The sequence below is a fragment of the Cryptomeria japonica genome, chromosome 9, assembly GCF_030272615.1.
Source record: "Cryptomeria japonica chromosome 9, Sugi_1.0, whole genome shotgun sequence".
Lineage (NCBI taxonomy): Eukaryota > Viridiplantae > Streptophyta > Pinopsida > Cupressales > Cupressaceae > Cryptomeria > Cryptomeria japonica.
Window position 1 is genome coordinate 476,516,877 of NC_081413.1, and position 20,101 is coordinate 476,536,977.

At 33.6% G+C, this 20,101-nt stretch overlaps 1 protein-coding gene across 3 annotated transcripts in view; it reads left to right on the forward strand.

Annotated features, from left to right (window-relative positions):
- Nucleotides 1-16,580: 16,580 nt before the first annotated feature.
- The window catches only part of LOC131075971 (uncharacterized), a 169,684-nt gene continuing 166,163 nt past the window's right edge, over nucleotides 16,581-20,101 (forward strand). The window contains exons 1-3 of one of the 3 annotated variants that reach the window (XM_058012976.2): nucleotides 16,581-16,761; nucleotides 16,868-17,046; nucleotides 17,126-17,221. In XM_058012976.2, coding sequence (XP_057868959.2) covers nucleotides 16,900-17,046; nucleotides 17,126-17,221 — 243 coding nt within the window. In that variant the 5' untranslated portion in view covers nucleotides 16,581-16,761; nucleotides 16,868-16,899. Of the gene's footprint in view, nucleotides 16,762-16,867; nucleotides 17,047-17,122; nucleotides 17,222-17,377; nucleotides 17,464-20,101 lie in introns of those variants that run through there. The other 2 variants (XM_059211086.1, XM_058012975.2) reach the window with 2 other exon arrangements.

The following is a 20,101-nucleotide window of genomic DNA, read 5'->3' on the forward strand; positions in this document are numbered from 1 at the left end:
TTATCAAGCAAGGGTTTAATCCTATTAACAAAAGTTCTCGAAATCTTTTAGATTGTATTGCATAAGTTGATAGGTTTAAAATCAAACATTGATAGGAGGTCCTAATTTTTGTGCACAAGAGATGTGAAGGTATTATTGAGAATTTTTAGAAGTTTTCCAATTCAAAAGAAGTCTTTAGCTACTAATGTGATATCATAGCCAACGATATCCCAATATTCCTTGAAGAAGGTTAGGGAATGAGTTTGATACAAGTGTTTTATTACCCCTCATAGGAAAAGTAGCAATTTTGAACTTATTGCTTGAGATTGAGGAGTGGAGGTTAGTATTATCATTTGGATAGAGATTAGAGGGGGTACAATTTAACAACCATTCCTCCATAGTAGAGTTGTTAAAAGAAAGAAAAGCTAAGGAAGCCCTTAAAAAATACTCAAAGGCAAGCTGCCCAATCTTAACCTCTTTAGTAATTTATAGGCCATTTTCTTCTGTGAGGCAAGAGATATTGCTCATTTTCCTATGTTTGATCATGAATTTATGAAAAAGAAAAAAAAAGTCTAAGTTCCTATCTCTCCCCTTCAGCCATCGAATCCTTCATTTATGTTTCCAAAAAAAATCTTCTTTTTTTAAAATCTCTTTCTAGTTCAATCTTAGGGATTCCTCAAAAATATAGGTTTCCTTAGAATAGTCCCCCAAAGATATTTAGAGCTAGATATTGGTTAGGTTAAAGGTCAGTTCCTTCTTTTTTACAAAATATTACCAAAGCAAAATTTATTCTATCCCTTTACTTAGGACTTAATCAAGCTCAACTTTTGAGTAACTCAAAAATAAGTGCTCCAAGATTTGGATATAAAAACTCTGAAATTGGGGTGGACAACCCACGTGATTTTATAATAAAAATGAAAAGACCCCGTATGGGGCTTAATTGACCAAGAAAGCAGCAATGGATTGTCATTTGAGACAGTTCAAGGTAAAGTAATTAAATTAGGGTTACAACATAAATCCCAAATAGGTCAACTAAAAAATGATCAAGTTTTACTTGAATGAGGTTGTTACAGGTTTTTTTGGTTGGTCCATGGAAAAGGCTATCCTTAAAGATATATATCCATTTGATCAGTATTGTTGATTAATTCTACCAGAGCAACCATTCTATCTATATAATCAGTTAAGCCCCCAAGATTTTTTAGAGGGGAAGAGGGGGGTGTTGAAATCGCCAACAAACATTTAGAAGGAGTCCCCATCTACCAAAATTTGTGAGGATGTCATCCCAAACTTCCTTTTCTATCATTACGAATAGTTGGGGCTTATAATTGATAAGGGTTCAAGTGTACTATAGATTGGTAAACTTGACCACCAAACTGCTTTTAGAGAGTGCAAGCAAGGTTCCTAAAACAAGATCTGGGATCCACGTTTGCAATGATGCCACCCGAAGCACCTTGAGATTCACTCATAAAAAAAAATGGTTGTGGGCCAAATATAGTTAGCAACTGATTAGAAAGTAGTTTGATCAATTTAACTTCTTAATTGAGAAGAACATCAATCTTATTCTCAAGGATGAAATTCTTGAGGGAGAACTATTTTTTAGGGCTATTAAGACTTCTCATATTCTATAATAGGAATATCATTTATGGTTCTTTATAGAGGGGACTCCAAGGTCTTTTGTCTTCTAAACCCAATTTATTTGTCTATCTCCTTCTATTGAGTTTGTCATTGAGAGGGTCTTCTTGCTTTGGAGTCAATGCCGACATCAAATTTCTTATTTCTCATTTTATTCTTTGGGGTTGTCCACCCACCATCACCAGGAGGGAATCTTGAGCTAGCTTTGGGAGACAACACAACTTTAGAAGAAACCGTGTTCTTCTTATTGAAACCAATGAAAGGTGGGGAAGAAGAGGGATTTAGTGATGGAATTTTACCCTATTCCTTTACCTTGAGAGGTAACATAAATGATTCAGGAAAAAGATTCAAAGTTAGTGGTTAAATGGTTGAATATCAACAATAAGAGGGGGTGGGGGGGGGCAAACCTTGATCTGGCTATTGAACAAGGGGGATGGTCTCATCCATAGTGGGTTTGGGCATCTATTTAGGAAGGGAGTTGATTATATTTAATAGGTCATTTTTTAAGGGGTAATCATCCACCTCATCCGTTTATGGAATAGGAGCCCCTTTGAGTTTGTGAAACTTATTTTTAGGGGCCTTGGATTCAAAGATTAAATGATGCATTCTAGATTAGTTCTAGCAAAAAGTGGTGGCATTTTTATATAGATTGGGTTGGGTCCACTTTCCTAATTTTGATGTAGAATGATTAAATTAGGAAGAGTTTTGTTAATATCAATATTAACAAAGAAGAGATACGCAACAAACCTAGGATAGAGATTTGTGCTGGTGTTTTGCCTAAATGATCAAGGATATTATATTGTCTAGCAACTTGTGATGTAGGAGAGGCTCCTTGTAGAACAAATTTGGATCGTCGGGTAGTTATTGCACACTGGGAACTTGGATCTTTGATTCTTATGGTAGATACACGAGTATCTAACATTTGGAGGCAATTAATAGTATATTGATGGGAAGCATTGGGTATAATTAACATTGCCTTTTGAGTCGAAATTAGATGTAGAGGCCTTCCCTTTATAATGATCAAGTAATGGAATCTTGAAAATAGAATGATCTATGTTTGAGGAAGTTGCCAGAGAATCAATCTCAACTAAACCCTGGTCGATCAAGTTTTGTATTAGATGTTTCAATTGGAAACAAGAAGGAGTTTTGTGTCCCTTTGTTTGGTGATATTCACAGTATTGGTTGTCATTCCACCACCCAGGTTTTACTGCTGGTTCATTTCTGATTTTAGGTAGTTGCACAAGAATTGATTGAAGTAATTATTTTAGTACAAACTCAATAGGTTCCCTTAATGGTGTAAATTGGTGAGGAGGTGTGTCTATATTTCGAGGAGGTCTTCATTGTTGATTTTTTTGCATGGTGTTGGTTGCTTGATCTTGTTATTGAGTTGGTACATTGTTTTGAGTTTACTGATGAGACCGATTGTTTTCTTGAGTATTTGATGGTATAGCTCCTTTGAGGAAAAGTTTGTCTACGCATTGTTTACTATCTTCATATCCATAACCCCATCATTGGTAACATTCTTGTTTCTAGACCAAAATTTGCTCTTACCATTGGAGCTACTAGGGTTGTTGGTATTGTCTTTAGAGATTTTGATAACCCCTTTTTGTATAAGAGCTTTCTCAATGTTCATCCCCTTTTTGACAAGTTTGTCAATAGAGCTAGGACTTTTGATCCTCAATCTGCACATTAATTATGGTACTAGGTTTTCAATATACAGGTTGACTTGTTGTTCCTCGGGGATGTCAAATGGACATCAACTGACTAAGTTTTGCCATCTTTGTAAGAATGTGACAATGGGTTCTCTTGTTTTCTATTGTGTAGTGCAAAGGTCAATCATGGTCACTTCACTGTCTATATTGATTTTAGAATGACAAATGATTTTTTTAGCTAACTCATTCCATGATTTAATGTTACCTAGTAATCGAGCATACCAATCCATCGCTTGTTTGGATAGGCTTTGCGGGAATAGACGCATGAGATATGTGTCGTCATAGTGGATCTCCATACAAGACGTGTATATTTCTCTAATATGATCTTTTGGATCTCCTTCCCCCCCATATTTGTCAAATTTAGGGACATTGAAGTTTTTGGGGAAATGTATGTATGTATATACATATACACGTACACATACATATATATGTCCACACACACATATATGTGTGTATGTATGTATACATGTACACATGTGTGTGTGTGTACATGCATGTATATATACACATACACATACACATACACATACACATACACATACACATACACATACACATACACATACACATACACATACACATACACATACACATACACATACACATACACATACACATACACATACACATATACATACATATATACATATATGTATGTGTATATGTATGTGTATGTGTATGTGTATGTGTACGTGCATACATATATACATACATATATACATATATGTATGTGTATATGTATGTGTATATGTATGTGTATGTGTATGTGTATGTGTATGTGCACATACATATATACATATACATATGTATATATGTATGTGTATATGTATATGTGTATGTGTATGTGTATGTGTATGTGTATGTGTATGTGTATGTGTATGTGTATGTGTATGTGTATGTGTATGTGTATGTGTATGTGTATTGTATGTGTATGTGTGTATGTGTATGTGTATGTGTATGTGTATGTGTATGTGTATGTGTATGTGTATGTGTATGTGTATGTGTATGTGTATGTGTATGTGTATGTGTATGTGTATGTGTATGTGTATGTGTATGTGTATGTGTATGTGTATGTACATATATGTATGTATGTATGTATATGTGCGTATGTATGTGTTTGTATGCATGCATGGATGCATGTATGTATGTATGTATACACATACACACATACATGCATGCATGCATACATACATACACTGTATATATATATATATATATATTCGGCTTGAGTTGGGTTAAAAACACAGAATGTATTTGCACCATCACCGTCTTCAAATAACTTTAGTATTTTTGTATATGCATATATATGTGTGTATATATATGTATATATATGTATGTATATGTATATGTATATGTATATATATGTACATATATATACATATGCATACATACATACATACATACATACATACATACATACAAACACATACATAAATGTATATGTATATGTATGTGTATATCTATCTATATATATACAAACACACATACATATACATATATGTGTCTATGTGTATGTGTATATGTGTGTGTGTATGTATATGTATATGTACGTGTATGTGTATGTGTATGTGTATGTGTATGTGTATGTGTGTGTGTACGTGTACGTGTATGTGTATGTGTATGTGTATGTGTATGTGTATGTGTATGTGTATGTGTATGTGTATGTGTATGTGTATGTGTATGTGTATGTGTATGTTTATGTGTATACACACATGTATGTATGTATGTATATTGTAAGGTGTTGGAATTAGGGCTCCACCACTTAGATTGATAAAGCGACTAACTTCACTTGGGACCAACCTTACATTAAGGAGGGAATTGAATTTGATTGATCCAATCGTAAAGGTTTGGATATAAATCAAATCAATGCTCCTTGGTTAAGTTAAAATTGAATTTGAATTAGGGTTAAATTACAATGCTAGATATAGGATAAGCAATGAAAAATTGACATAAAATAATAGTAACGGATTGTTCCATATATCATGCCGAGTTTCAAACTAAGATCTAAGAATGAAAAATAGATTAGAACCCCTGATGGAAAGTTTGGGTTGAATTGTCAGGACTAGGGGGAGCAGGTCATCTTGGTCCTTTGAATATTGGGGCCAGATTTACTTGATGTTTTTGGGATCAAGATGATGCACAAAATTCAATAAAAAAGTCATAAAAAAAATTCCTAGGACCGATGGGAGATGATCATCATGGTCCTCTACCTTTTGTGCCTTCAAAAGCTAAGTCTAATTGTCATCGTCTACTTTGTTGGATTCCTCACTCGTATCTCCTGAGACAATTCCCTACACACAAAAAAAATGAAATAGGGTTGTTGATGGGGGTTTGCCTTAGGTAAAACCCTAGTTTAGGAATTAACCTTGAATTGAATTGAAATAATGAAGTAAATTTTGTATCATAATACCTCAAATTTGCAATGGTGGATTGAAGGTTGATGACACAATACTCTTTAGATGTGATCACAAGTGTTGATGCAATAACATGACAATACATAGAAAACTCAAACATAAACATATGCTTGCATGAAAGTTGAGGTGATTTTCTCCATGATGCTTGAAGGATATGGTAGGATGAAATATTGTCTTGAATTCTAAAGAATGATTGATGATGAATGCTTAATGAATGTATGAATGATGGATGAAGGCTTCTATGTCTTAGATCAAAATAAATTGATAGGCTATGTTTATATAGGGTTCCCTAGGTAAATTATTGATTAGGTCAACCTCCTATAGTCACATTGAGGCACAGGGACCAAAACTCATATGGAAGGAAAAGTACCTCATCCTATTTAAAATAGGACTTGTTTAAGGGGGAAAAAGGAGCCTAGGGCACCCTAGTTTGGACAGGGGTGCCCCAAGAACCCTTGTCCTCCAAAATAGGGTAAACAAGGTTGAATTTAGGAGGGCACGATCCTAGGATGAGGTCCACTCATCCATGAAACTATGTGACATCAAATTTGAGGTAAAAAGGAATGAAATTGGGCCTAGGGAAGAACTAGGATGAGACACACTGAAGTAGAAAGATGATATATATATATATATATATATATATATATATATATATATATATATATATATATATATATATATATATATATATATATATATATATATATATATATATATATATATATATATATATATATATATATATATATATATATATATATATATATATATATATATATAGAGAGAGAGAGAGAGAGAGAGAGAGAGAGAGAGAGAGAGAGAGAGAGAGAGAGAGAGAGAGAGAGAGAGAGAGAGAGAGAGAGAGAGAGAGAGAGAGATCACAAAAAGATAATACATCACTAATTTCAAGGAATCAAGACCCCAATCTCAAGATCTTAACTCATACAACCACATGCAAGGGTACACAAAATAAGACCAAGACAAAAAAAACCAAACAAATACAAAAGACAAAACAAAAAAGGGGCTAGTACTAAAAAAAAACTCTAGGTCAACTAGTTGAAGAAACCTCGATAAGCAAAATGTCTTAGCCACTAATCTCATTCTCAAAATGCTATTATAAGAACACAAGTGGTCACATGGAAAGAATAAGAGTGTGCATCGAGTGATGAATCGTGATCCAACAACTAGAAAAGCTATGAGCTCATGGGGAGAAGAAAGGAGAGAACATGGATGCCATAGGCTAGCAAATTGCGTTATACTAGGTGATCCATGAGAGAGCAAGAGAGAATGTGGATTCCTTGGGCTAGCAAGCCATGTTGTTCTAGGTGATCCACCAAAACATGAATTCTCACGGGACAACAAGTTGTGTTATGTTGTGTGATCCATGTAGGAAGGAAGAGTCAAAATAGTCTAGCAATTTGTGTTATGCTAGTTCCACTCATCAAAAAATGCAGCACAAGGAAGGTTGAAAGGTCTAGCAAGTTGTGTCGTGCTAGTCAACCTACCTTAAATAAGTTGAAAAAGAGGATGAGTTGACATCTTTCTATACATGTTGTTGTTTGGTTTCAAGAGTTGAGCATCTTGTCTAAGACTTTGGTTTGGTTTCAAGCATGCAAAAACATGTCCAAGACATGTAATAAGGATAATCCAACAAGGAATCATATAAGGAAATATGCAAAAAGGATAACCAATCAAAACATTATGCAAGCAAATCTGCAACTTGAATTGAAAAAGGATATCCAAGTAAGGCATTGTGAAAGGAAGTTCACAACTTGAATTGAAAAGGGATAACCAAAGAAAGCATTATGCAAGGAAATCTGCAACTTTGATTGAAAAAGGATAACCAAGCAAGGCATTATGCAAGGAAATCAACAACTTAAATTGAAAAAGGATAACCAAGAAAGGAATTATGCAAGGGAGTTCATGACTTGAATTTAAATGGGATAACCAATCGAGTCATTATATAAGGAAATCCATAACTCAAATTGGACGAGGATAACCAAGCAATGCATTATTTAAGGAGATCCACAACATGAATTGAACATATGTTACAATGAGCCCATGATGTATACCTCCCCTTAAAATGTCAACATAACCCTATGTTGATGTCTTAAGGAAAATAGAAACAATGATACACACCTTCGTCACCAAGGAGACATCCTTTAAGAAACAATGTACATAACTCCAAGCTAAAGAGGCACAACTCTTATAAAAAAGGAAAACATAGTTGTAAAAGTGATATCTTACAATAAGTGTAAAGGGATCCTTTTGAGGGACGCACAGAGGAAGGGATCTTTATCCAAAGATATTCACCTCAAAAAATAGAAGGGATGTTTTATAAAGATATCATTTTTGAAAAAGAGAAGGAAACTAAAAATACACACCTCCTATTGCTATCAAAAAGTGTATTCTTAGTAAAAGATTTCACACATTCAGAAAGGAGGGATCATTCATAAGAAGACGCACCAATGCAAACAAAGAACAATCCCAACCAAAGGACATTTATGTACTTGAATGGATGACCACTCTCTATAAGAGAGGACCTCAACTTGAAAAATATAATGTGCAAAGGAAAATGGCAATCTTTGAAAAAGAGAGAGAATTGAAATGTTATCATTTCCTCCCAAGCACGAAGACAAGTAAGAATGACTATTATGTTGATGTCCAAGTGTGATTGGAATTTAAGTTGCACCACCTTACATGACAAATATCCCCCAATAAAGGTAAACTAGCAATGTCACAGGGTAAGGAGCAACACAATAGGATGGAGTGCCAAGGCACTACTTTCAAATTTGTATTGAGAAAAAGAATAAAATCAATTGTAAGAGTAATATGATCTCTATCATATTGGTATTGAACAAATTCTTTAAAATATTTACAACGTCCAAGAAAATAAGAATAATTATGATGAAAGAGACAATACACATCACCATCTTTGTTCTTATAATTATTGATATATCTTGTGAAAGGAAAAGTAACATTTTTATTATATTTAAATCTCCAAAAGATTCTTGTAGCTAATTTTTCCTAATTTTTGACATGGATAGGTATTGTATCTTGAGATGGAGGGCAAGGTATACTAGTGGAAGTAGAAGGATTGTTTTCTTGTGATAAAAGGATTGGAAAGGAAGGGAGAAGATTGTTTGATGGAAAAGGATTTTTAGATAGACAATAGTTTCTATGTTTTGCAAAATACTCCCTAAGCATTTTAACTTTAAGAAGATCATCCATAGATGTTGATGAATTGGAATATCCTAAATATTTTGTAGTAGATTGTGAGGGAGGGTCTATAGGGACCTTGATTCCTTGTTATTGTTTTCCAAGTCCTTGTCCTCTATAGCCTTATTTTGAAATTATATCATAGCCAACCTCATAGGATGTTTTCAATCATGAAGGGGGAGGGATCTAATTGTGAATTTATTCAAAATTTATTGTGTAAGGTCATGTTGAAGGACCAAAGGTGTGAATAGATGAAGAAGGAATATCTTTTGTAGGGATATTCTCCTTTCTTTTATCATTATTAATATCCTCTTTGGTAGGTTGGGATGTAGGATCCTCATCATCTAGGATTCATATTTTCTCGATGTTATATTAGGTGATTGGTCATGAATAAACTGCATAACTTCATATTTCCTACAAATACATTGATGATCAAGATAAGCTCTAGGAGAATGAGGATCTAGAAAGATTGATATACTGACATGTTTACATTGCCCCCCTTGCACTAAAGTATCTTGATAAGAAGAAGATGGTGTCATGTTGCTCTTTAATGTTTCCTCTCCATTTGATAGATCATTGATAGGAGTATTGACTCTTTCCTCATTAACATAAGATATCCCAGGGGAGGTACAAGTGTTAGCCTTTTCGATTCCATCTCTAGGATTATCATAAATATTGTCCACTAAAGCCTTTATGAGATCTACATATTCCATCAATGTTTTTAATAATGTCATTATTTAACCACATGAAATATGGATAAAAGCTTTAAAAAATGATTTATAAGTAAGAAGTATTGTCGAAACCCCTTTTATGCAATATATGAAGGTACTATGAAAGAATGCAAGCAACATGAAATGAAAGAAACTATTTTTCAACACATGATTTTGATGAAAAAGCTAATAATTAATATTATCACATGAGAAATAAAAAAATAATTAGACTTTTTAAACTCCATTATGAAAAACCGGATATGAAAATACCAAATCAGAAGCGTGCAAAAGTGTTGATTGGATTCACCAAAATGTAAGGTGTTAGAATTAGGGCTTCACCACTTAGATTGATAAGGCCACCAACCTCACTTAAGACCAACCTTAGATTAAGGAGGGAATTGAATTTGATTAGGGTTAAATTGCAATGCTAGATCTAGGACAAACGATGAGAAACTGACATAAAATAACAATAACAAAATATTCTAGATATCATGTAGAGCTATAAAATGAGATCTGAGAATGAAAAATGGATTAGAACCTGTGATAGAAAGTTCGAGCTGAATTGTCAAGTCTAGGGGAAGTAGGTCGTCCTAGTCCTTCGAATATGAGGGGTAGACAAAGTTTATATTTTTCGAAATAGGATGACACACAAAATCCATTGTTAGAAGGTCATAAAAAATTCCCAAGACCAAGGGGAGTCGATTGTCTTGGTCCTCTACTTTTTGTGCCTTCAAAAGTTGAGTTTGATTGTCATTGTCTGCTTTGTCGAATTCCTCACTCAAAACTCTTGAGATAAATTCTTGCACACAAAAAGAAGAAATAGGGTTGTTGATGGGGCTTTTCCTTAGGTCAAATCCTGGTTTAGGAATCAACGTTAAATAAATTTTAGTTGAAATGTGAAGTAAATGTTGTATCATAATGCCTCAAATATGCAATGGTTGATTGAAGGTTGATGATGCAATGCTCTTTAGATGTGATCACAAGTGTTGATGCAATAACATGACAACACATAGAAGACTCAAACACAAACATATGCTTGCATGAAAGTTGAGGTGATTTTCTCCGTGATGCTTGAAGGATATGGTAGGATGAAATGTTGCCTTGAATGCTTGAGAATGATTGATGATAAATTCTTAATAAATACACAAATGATGGATGAATGCTTCTAGGTCTTAGAGAAAAAATGAATTGATATGATGGCTTTATATAGGGTTTCCTAGGTAAACTATTGATTAGGCTAACCTCCAACAATCACGTTGAGGCACGAGGACCAAAAGTCATTGGGGAGGGACAATGGCCTATCCTATTTGAAATAGAACCTATTTAATGGGGACTAGGGTGCCCTAGTTTGGATAGGGGCACCCCAATTTGGATAGGGGCACCTTAAGAGCCCTGGTCCTCCTAAAATAAGGCAAAAATGGTTGGCTTTAGGAGGGTAGGGTCCCAGGATGACATCCACTCATCCATGTAGCTAGGTGACATCAAATTTGAGGTAAAAAGGGCTGAAATTGGGCCTAGGGGAGAAATAGGACGAGACATGCTAAATAGGGGCACAAAAGGTGGTATAAAATATACTAGGTTACAATTTACAATGCTACATGTGTGTATATATAAAAAAATAGATAACTCTCATGTAAACTATGACAAAGATAATCCCTCCATAATAAATGCACCAAGTGATACATTTGACTCTTCCAAGTCAGAGCTAATTTTTGTTACTTTTCTACATTGTATACTATGTACTTATATGGCCATTTCTATCATTTCCTGGGTGTTGCACATATTGGTGTTCAATACTCAATAACACTAACAAACCCACTCCAACATGTCCTCCTCCTTGGCCTAGTATTCCATTTGATCCATTCATGGTATCTTCTGCTTTAGTTTATTGTACTTATGGCTATCCTACATCATCTTTGTAGGAAAGTAAGGAACAATTTTTTTTCCTAGATTTGAGAAAAATATAGTTCAAGATCAAGAGGACCAACTTTATGTATAGAGGCTTGTTCTCTCTTTCCATTCTACACAGGTGAGATTCCCTTGTTTATTGTGCGCCAATCAATTGCATCATAGGTAATCTTTAGAAAATACTTTTCTTCCTTTTTTTCTACATTTTGTTCTCGATTCATTCATAAAAATTCCTATGACTTTATTGTTCTCAAGTTGGAGAATCATTAGAAGTGATTGTTTTATTCTATTTGTTTTTATTTGCATTGATGTTTGCTACTACTTGAAATCTCCAACTTCTGAAATCGAAGGTTCCTTGCACCATTAAAAACACACAACGATATAATGGCATTGTTTGTAGACCTCACGATAAAGAGGTACATTGTTGGCTAAATGATATTTTACACGTTCGTATATTAGACTTACACATTGGTAGATTAGGCATATTTTTAACAAATGTGGAGAGATATTGGTAGATTAGACTTATTTAATGGAGAATTATTAGTCATAATCCAAGTATGCTTATACCTATGCATTGTTTATAGGGTATTGCAGCCTAATTTACCAATAATTCTTGACACTTGCTAAGAAGCAAGGTTGAAATACAAAGGAAACCTTCTCATAAATAATGAAAGGCATAACTTCTAATTTTGTCACTATATTTAGCTTTTTCGTGTTATTCTTACTAATTTTATCACTATATTTAGCTTTTCCATGTTATTCTTCATAGAGAACACAAGATATGACTTATTGATTTTATCATTATATTCACCTTTACCATGTTATTGTAGGTCTGATTGTTGACAAATGTGAAGACATATTGGTAGATTAGACTTACTTCGTAGAGAATTATTAGTCATAATCCAAGTATGCTTATATTCTCATAAAGAATGGAATACACAACTTACTGACTTTGTCACTATATTCAACTTTTCCATTTTATTCTTACAAATTTGCTCACTATATTCTCCTTTTCCATGTTATTCTTCATAAAGAATGTGAAGATATAACGTATTGATTTTGTCACTATATTCTTCATCTAGACCTCACCTTGCTTAGCTTCTCCAAATTACATTTTCTAAACTACACAATCCTATTTAGTACGTGACAAATATTACTCTTCCAAGTGACAAGTGACTTGTGTTGGTTTTATGCAATGTGTACTTCATACTAATATTGTCATTTGTTTTCTTGTATGTGAAAGATGATTTCTAGGATATTGCATATGTCTACCACCTTTACAACTTATTGCAATTGCATTAGATTGAGCAATTCCAACACTTACTATCAAACTTGCCTCCTCTAGTTGTTGTCTACCATTAGGTAAACATCATTTGAACTTTATTTTATATTTTTTATTCTTATGTAGAAAATTCCATGTTCAGATTATATAAGTACATAGTATACAATGTACAAAAGTAACATAAATAACCCCTGACTTGGAAGAGTCAAATGTATCACTTGGTGCGTTTATTATGGAGGGAGTATCTTCATCATAATTTTCATGAGAATCATCTATACAAACAAACACAGATGATTCTCATGAAAATTGTGATGAAGATACTCCCTCCATAATAAATGCACCAGGTGATACGTTTGACTCTTCCAAGGCAGAGGTAATTTATGTTACTTTTGTACATTGTATACTATGTACTTATATGGCCATTTCTATCATTTATAGGATGTTGCACATAATGGTTGTTCAATACTTGAAAAAACAAACAAACCCACTCCAACATGTTCTCCTCCTTAGCTTGTTATGCCATTTGATCCATTCACGATATATTCTACTTCTGTTTGTTGTACTTATAGTTATCCTACATCATCTTTGGAGGCAAGTAGGGAACAAAAACTTTTTCCTAGATTTGATAAAACATAGTTCCAGTTCAAGAGGACAAGCTTTATATACAAAGGTCTATTCTCGCTTTCCATTCTACACAGGTTAGATTCCCTTGTTTATTGTGTTCCAATCAATTACATCATAGGTAATCTTTAGAGAATATTTTTCTCCCTTTTCTTTTCTACATTTTGTTCTTGATTCATTCATAAAAATTCGTATGACTTTTTTAACATATTGTTCTCAAGTTGGAGAATCATTAGAAGTGATTGTTTTATTCTATTTGTTTTTATCTACATTGATGTTTGTTACTGCTTGGAATCTCCAAAATTGAAGGTTCCACACACCATTGAAAATACACAATGATATGATGACACTGTTTGTAGACCTCATGATAAAGAGGTACGTTGTTGGCTAAATGATATTTTACACATAATTGAATCAATCTCATCCTTTGTCTAATCTATACATTCTTTTATGTACCAAAGAACACAATGATAAAATGTGGGTTCTATGTGATCTTGTTTCCATGCCAATCATAAAACTAATAACATCATAGGTATATTTTAGAAAATATTTTTCTTCCTTCCCTTTTCTAAATTTAGTTCTAGACTCATTCATAAAAATTCCTGTGACTTTATTAACATACCGTTCTCAAGTTGGACAATGATTCTAAGTGATTGTTTTATTGTTTTTGTTTTTACTTGCATTGATGTTTGTTACTGCCTAAAATCTACACCTTCCAAAACTAAATGTTTCTCACACCATTGAAAACATACAAGAGTATGATGAGACTATTTGTACACTTGACGATAAAAAGAGGTATGTTGTTGGCTAGATGATATTTAACACACAATTGGATCAAACAAAATTTATTTAATTGTTTAGGTCAATGTATAATTATAGTTGTTTGTAATGATATTGTTGTTGAGTTTACCACACATCTTGATCATGAACAAATACCAAAAATTTTGATCCCCATTATCACAATTTAGGTCCATGATGTTTCTGTCAATGTTATTCATTGTTTACAAGCAAAGTACATGCATTGACTTTAACATTTCTTTATTAAATTTGTGTTTAGACACTTTACTTGCATAACAATTCTATGTGTAGTAGGTATATGTATTGACTTTATTCTTCACTATTTTTCCATCACCATGAAACTCTCATCATTGCACCAATTTGTGACAAAGATTATCCCCAACAAGGTAAAAAGTTTTCATTGTTTAAGTAAAACATTTTGCTTTAGCCTGAACTTAAAAGTCTTTGTTATGCTGGATGATCTTTTCCAAAATAGCATTGTTAAAAGTCTTTGTTATGCTGGATGATCTTTTCCAAAATAGTATTGAATTTAAATTTGTGTTTGAGATTTCACCTACACAACCATTCTAATTGGGGTAGTTTATTTTTCTTAAATATAATGATATTTCTAAGTCAACATATGTTGGATTCATTTGAAAGAACTTTATGGTCTAGAGATTTTAACTATGGTAGAAAATATTCAAAGAAACATTTAGGTTTATTAAATCAAAGACTAACATTCTGATTTCACTTCTTATTTGATTTGTTTTTACCTACACTGATGACTATTATTGCTTGAAATCTCTAACCTCCAAAACCCAAGGTTCCTCATACCATTGAAAACACATGAGAGTCTGATGAGACTGTTTGTAGACCTAATGATCTTTAGAATTTTTTTTCTTCCTTTCCTTTTCTCCGTTTTGTTCTTGATTCATTCATAAATATTCCAATGACTTTATTAACATACTATTCTCAAGTTGGAGAGTGATTGGAAACGATTGTTTTATTATTTTTGTTTTTACCTACACTAATATTTGTTATTGCTTGAAATTTCTAGGTTCCAAAACCAAAGGTTCCTTGCTTCATTGAAAACACACAAGAGTACAATGAGACTGTTTATAGACATAACGATAAAGAGGTGCGTTGTTGGCTAGATGATATTTAACATGTAATCAAGAATCAATCAAGATTTATTCAATTGTTTAGATCAATATCTAATTATAGTTATTTGTAATAATGCTGCTGATGAGTTTACCCACTTTTTAATCTTGAATATATTATGTTCAATGTAATGTTGTTTGTTGTTCAAAAAGGGAACCACTTGATTGCACAAGTATTATTTATCATTCCAAATGCATCGTACTATAAGTGAGGGACTTATGAACTTAGAAAGGTACTTTAATTTGTTTTTGTTTACAACATCTTTTAGTCCTGTGATATATCCATTCTATAGTAATTATAAGGTAGAATTATGGATTGTATGCTTATATCTCTCTTTTCATATCATACTAAAAAATTTAGATATAGGTTATAATGGTTTTATGTGAATAAGGGTTTTGCTTATTTGACATTTAAATTAGTTGACTCGACACCTTTTGGTACAAGGTTGTATGCAAATTTTCAAGAATAACATCTATTTTCGATCACTCTATATTTTTTTTTGATACATATTCTTTTTGATTATGCACAAATTAGCATCCATTTAAAAAGATTATGCACAAATAGCATCCATTTGATAATTGACATCTTTTATTAGTCATTTATTTGCAAATATAGGTTTGCCTATCTTTACAACAATTGTTTCACCAACTTTGCAGTTCCAGATCAATGTCTAAACTCTCCAATTTACATACAAAAGAAAGCTATCCCTTTATGCTCTTGCAATTGTCAATTCAAATTCCTGATTGATTTGGCATTGAAAATCAAATCAACACATTTTTTCGCTGTTTCCTCTTCTTTTTTTTGGCTCGGTAAATAACACTTTCTCCATCTCCCAATCAAACTGCTTTCCATGGAATTCTCAACATTGCACCAATTTGTAACGAAGATTGTCCCTAGCAGGGTAATTTTTTTTCATGGTTTTTGGTATATTATGATTGCTAGCACCAACAAAGTAAATTTTTTTTATGGTTTTATATCGTTGATCATTATCTCTTATGCAGATTTTGCAAATAAGATCATTATCATTACTTTGTAGGTCTACATATACAACTCCAAATCAATCTCTCAACTCACCAATAAGATGTGTTTATCCAAATCAGATAAACACATTATGAATGTTCCCACTGCTAGTTAAATTAAAAATTTGAACTCAACACCTTCTAAATGCTTACAAAATAACCTTGGCCATTAAATCAAATATCCTTTTGACCTTATTTTTTTTCTTCAAATTTATTTATGCATGATATGAACTCTCAAATTCATTTGATATGCAGGTCTGTGAAGTGCTTTTATTTTTTCGCACACAGAAGTTAGGGTGCCCTCATAATAGTGCACTCCTCAGCAAAGTGATTAAAATATTTCTCTTTTGGTCTTGATATGGGAATAAATTTTTTCTTGAATTTAGCTGTAACAAAATTTGACAAGAAATAATATTTAAGTTGCTCTTCCCAGTTCGCAGTTGCAGGGAGAGAAGTAGAGCTGATATGGCCAGCAACAGCAATGGAAATGATAAGACATCGAGGTTCAGCTGCCAAACAAGAGCCTCGACAATGGAGTGGTTGGAGGCCATCGCCAGTATTTTGACAAAATATCAATTTTTATGGAGCGCTCATGTCGTAGACTTTTTCCAGGCAAGCTTCTCTCATTTATTTCTGTATTTATATGTATGGAATGGCATAATATGTATTGATGGCAGGGATCCATGAGCAGGGGAGACTTTGGGAAGCTGTTGATAAAGATTGGATGGACTGTCTCAAGCAAGAGAGTGTACAGAATTTATTGCACCTGCCTTCGGGATTAATACAGGTAACATATACTTGTATTTTCATGCTTAAAGCAATATGTCCTCCATTACGTAATCCTATTTTGGCACGTAAAAACTTTGAGAAGGAGAATGAAAATGATAAATGGTGTGTTTGTCTTGGAACTTTCTAAACACAACCTATGACTACTGATATTTAGGTCTCAAGTGCGCACCATTAAACCACAGCCGTCAGGGCAATACCCATATTGATATAACTATAGGGAAAGGGAGCGTCAGCAATGATGTATGTAATGCTGGGCACCTCCTCGTCTACTGCATTCTGTTTTATTCTCTTTTCCGTTATACAAATTAGAATTCTCCAAATCTTTTGAGGTTGTTACCTTCTTGATGTTCCACATATACTTCCACTTTTGTAATGTCCCCAACCAAAAATTTAATATTGCTCTTAGATCTGGAAAATAGATTCACAAATATTACACAAAACTTCACCGAAAACACTCAACTAGTTAGCTACTTTTGCACAGAAAGGGCTGAGTTAAAGTGGAACTTTATAGAATATTATTGAAAATGATTTTTCTGATATGTGCATCCTTTAATTATGTCTGAAACTGATTATTGCAGCAGCAACATTAATACATTCAAACTCCAATTTATAAGCAAAACCCACAAAAACTATTATAACCAAATACCACCAGTGTCACTGTAAACACCACAAACTGATATTGTTTGATTTACAAATGGAAAATACATGGAATATGATCTGATACAAGATTACTAACAGAAGCAAAGCCCTCAAAACACATCTGGAATTACTGCAACGATATTAATGAAGCCCTGAACACACACAATGGAAAACTGCTGAAATCTTGAAGCTCCAATGCAACCTTTGGATGAAGTTGCTCTATGTGAACAATGGGGTTTCATCCACCATCCACCTGAAACTTGTGGGTTTCCGTCCATTGAAGAATTTTGCAGAACATGAAATTCATACTATAAGAAATTGAGAAGTAGAAATGGCATAAAGATCCATTTTCCCAAATATGCTTTGTATTTATCTTGTCCTTGGCCAATTTGGTGGGAAAATCAATAATGAGAAATATTACAAATTTCCACTCCACTCTTTCTTTCCAAATTTGCACTTGGTGGGTGTAATGTCCCCTACCTACTTAACACAATTAATCTATTTCAATATACTTATGACTTAAACTAAATTGATTAGGAGACAAATTTGTTTTAACATGGATCAAATCTGTGCTATCTGTAATATCCCAGTAATTTTTTAACAATAAGAGATACACGCAATCACCACAACCTGTTAAGGTTAGAGAAATAATTCAAACTGCTGAAAGGGAACCCTTCCACCTTTTGTTCACCGAGAGCCCAGTCTGGGAGGGTGAGAGCATATAGTGTTCCGGGGATCGTTAGCAACAATAATCAAACTGAAATTACAATGCCTGGGCGGCAAGCCAGCCCCTTTTGCTTATCCAGTAGGATAGAAACCAAACTCTTGGCGGTAAACCGACCAAGGGAAAATGACAAGAAACTGAAATTCAATCACTCTATCGCGTATTTCAGTGGGAGGACATTACATTAAGCTATCACTCTACCGCATATTTCAGCGGGAGGACCATTGTATTGAACTTATCACTCTGTTGGTTGAAAATTTTGTACACTTGGGGAAATATACAAAATTGTGGTTTCAACCACAGCACACGAGAACTCTCCTAATTAAGGGAAGGCTCCCCCTATCTAACTACAACTTTGGAAATAAAATAGGATGGGACAACAATCTTTCTTCTTTCTTCAAAAAAGACAATATCCTTTTCTCTTCACAGAAAAGGATAGCGATTGAATATGAACAACAGTAACCACTTTCAAGTGAAATGAGAGAAAGGAAATGAAGTTTCCTGAAAGCACAAAGACTTCCATCACTTCCTTCGGGACGGGACAACAATATCAAGCTCAAAGACTTGATTATGTGAAGTCCTATCTACCCTTTGCTATACTAAATTTTACAATGAATAAAAGATAACAGCTCAAAGACTGGAATAATCTATTCTTTCAACACAAAGACAAGAACTAATGCAAGCTCAAAGACTTGCTGCTATTTCTTATCAAACAGTAATTTTTCCTCAAGAATAGACGCAAGCTCAAAGACTTGCTGCTCCTTCTAGAGATTTTCTTATTTTAATTAATCTTCTCTACTTGCAACTCAAAGACTTCAAATCAGATTAGACTAAGCTCCTTTAGAAACACTTTGCATGGAATAAATAAAAAGATTCAAACTCAAACATGTAGCTCAAAGACTCAAAACTTGAGTAATCCTTCTTTATTATTCTTCAAAACTTTCAATTCACATACATAAGCTCAAAGACTTCTTGCTGTAAATTTGGCAGAGTTTTTGCTTGCTTTCCCAAAAGATAAATATTACAATAGACCCCTCCAATATTTATAGAAGAGGAGCCTTGAGAAAAAGGTGGGAGGATCCTAACTAACTTGAGAGATTCTCTCAACCACCAAGACTTATTCAATAACTAATTAAGACTTCAATAACTAACTAAGACTTATTCCAACTATAGTCCTAATTAGACACAACTTGTAGTTGCCTTACATGTAATTACAAAAGTGCAAGTAATGTGTAACTTGCATTTTACAAAAAATACTTTTACATGTAACTTGTCAAAACAAAATTACAAATGCATAACTAAAACTATTCCATGTGTCTAAAGACACAACTCTAACTACATCATCCTTTGTTTGTGATGATTTTCATGTCACTTCAGGATGCTAGAGCTTGAAGTATTCTGGATTGGTAAAGAAATCTTGAACCGGAACGGGAACTTGCATCCTTGTCTTCTTGCTTGGGGTAGTACTATCTTTTCAGGAGGGAAAGGGTTGCCTTCCTCTTTTCATGTCATGAC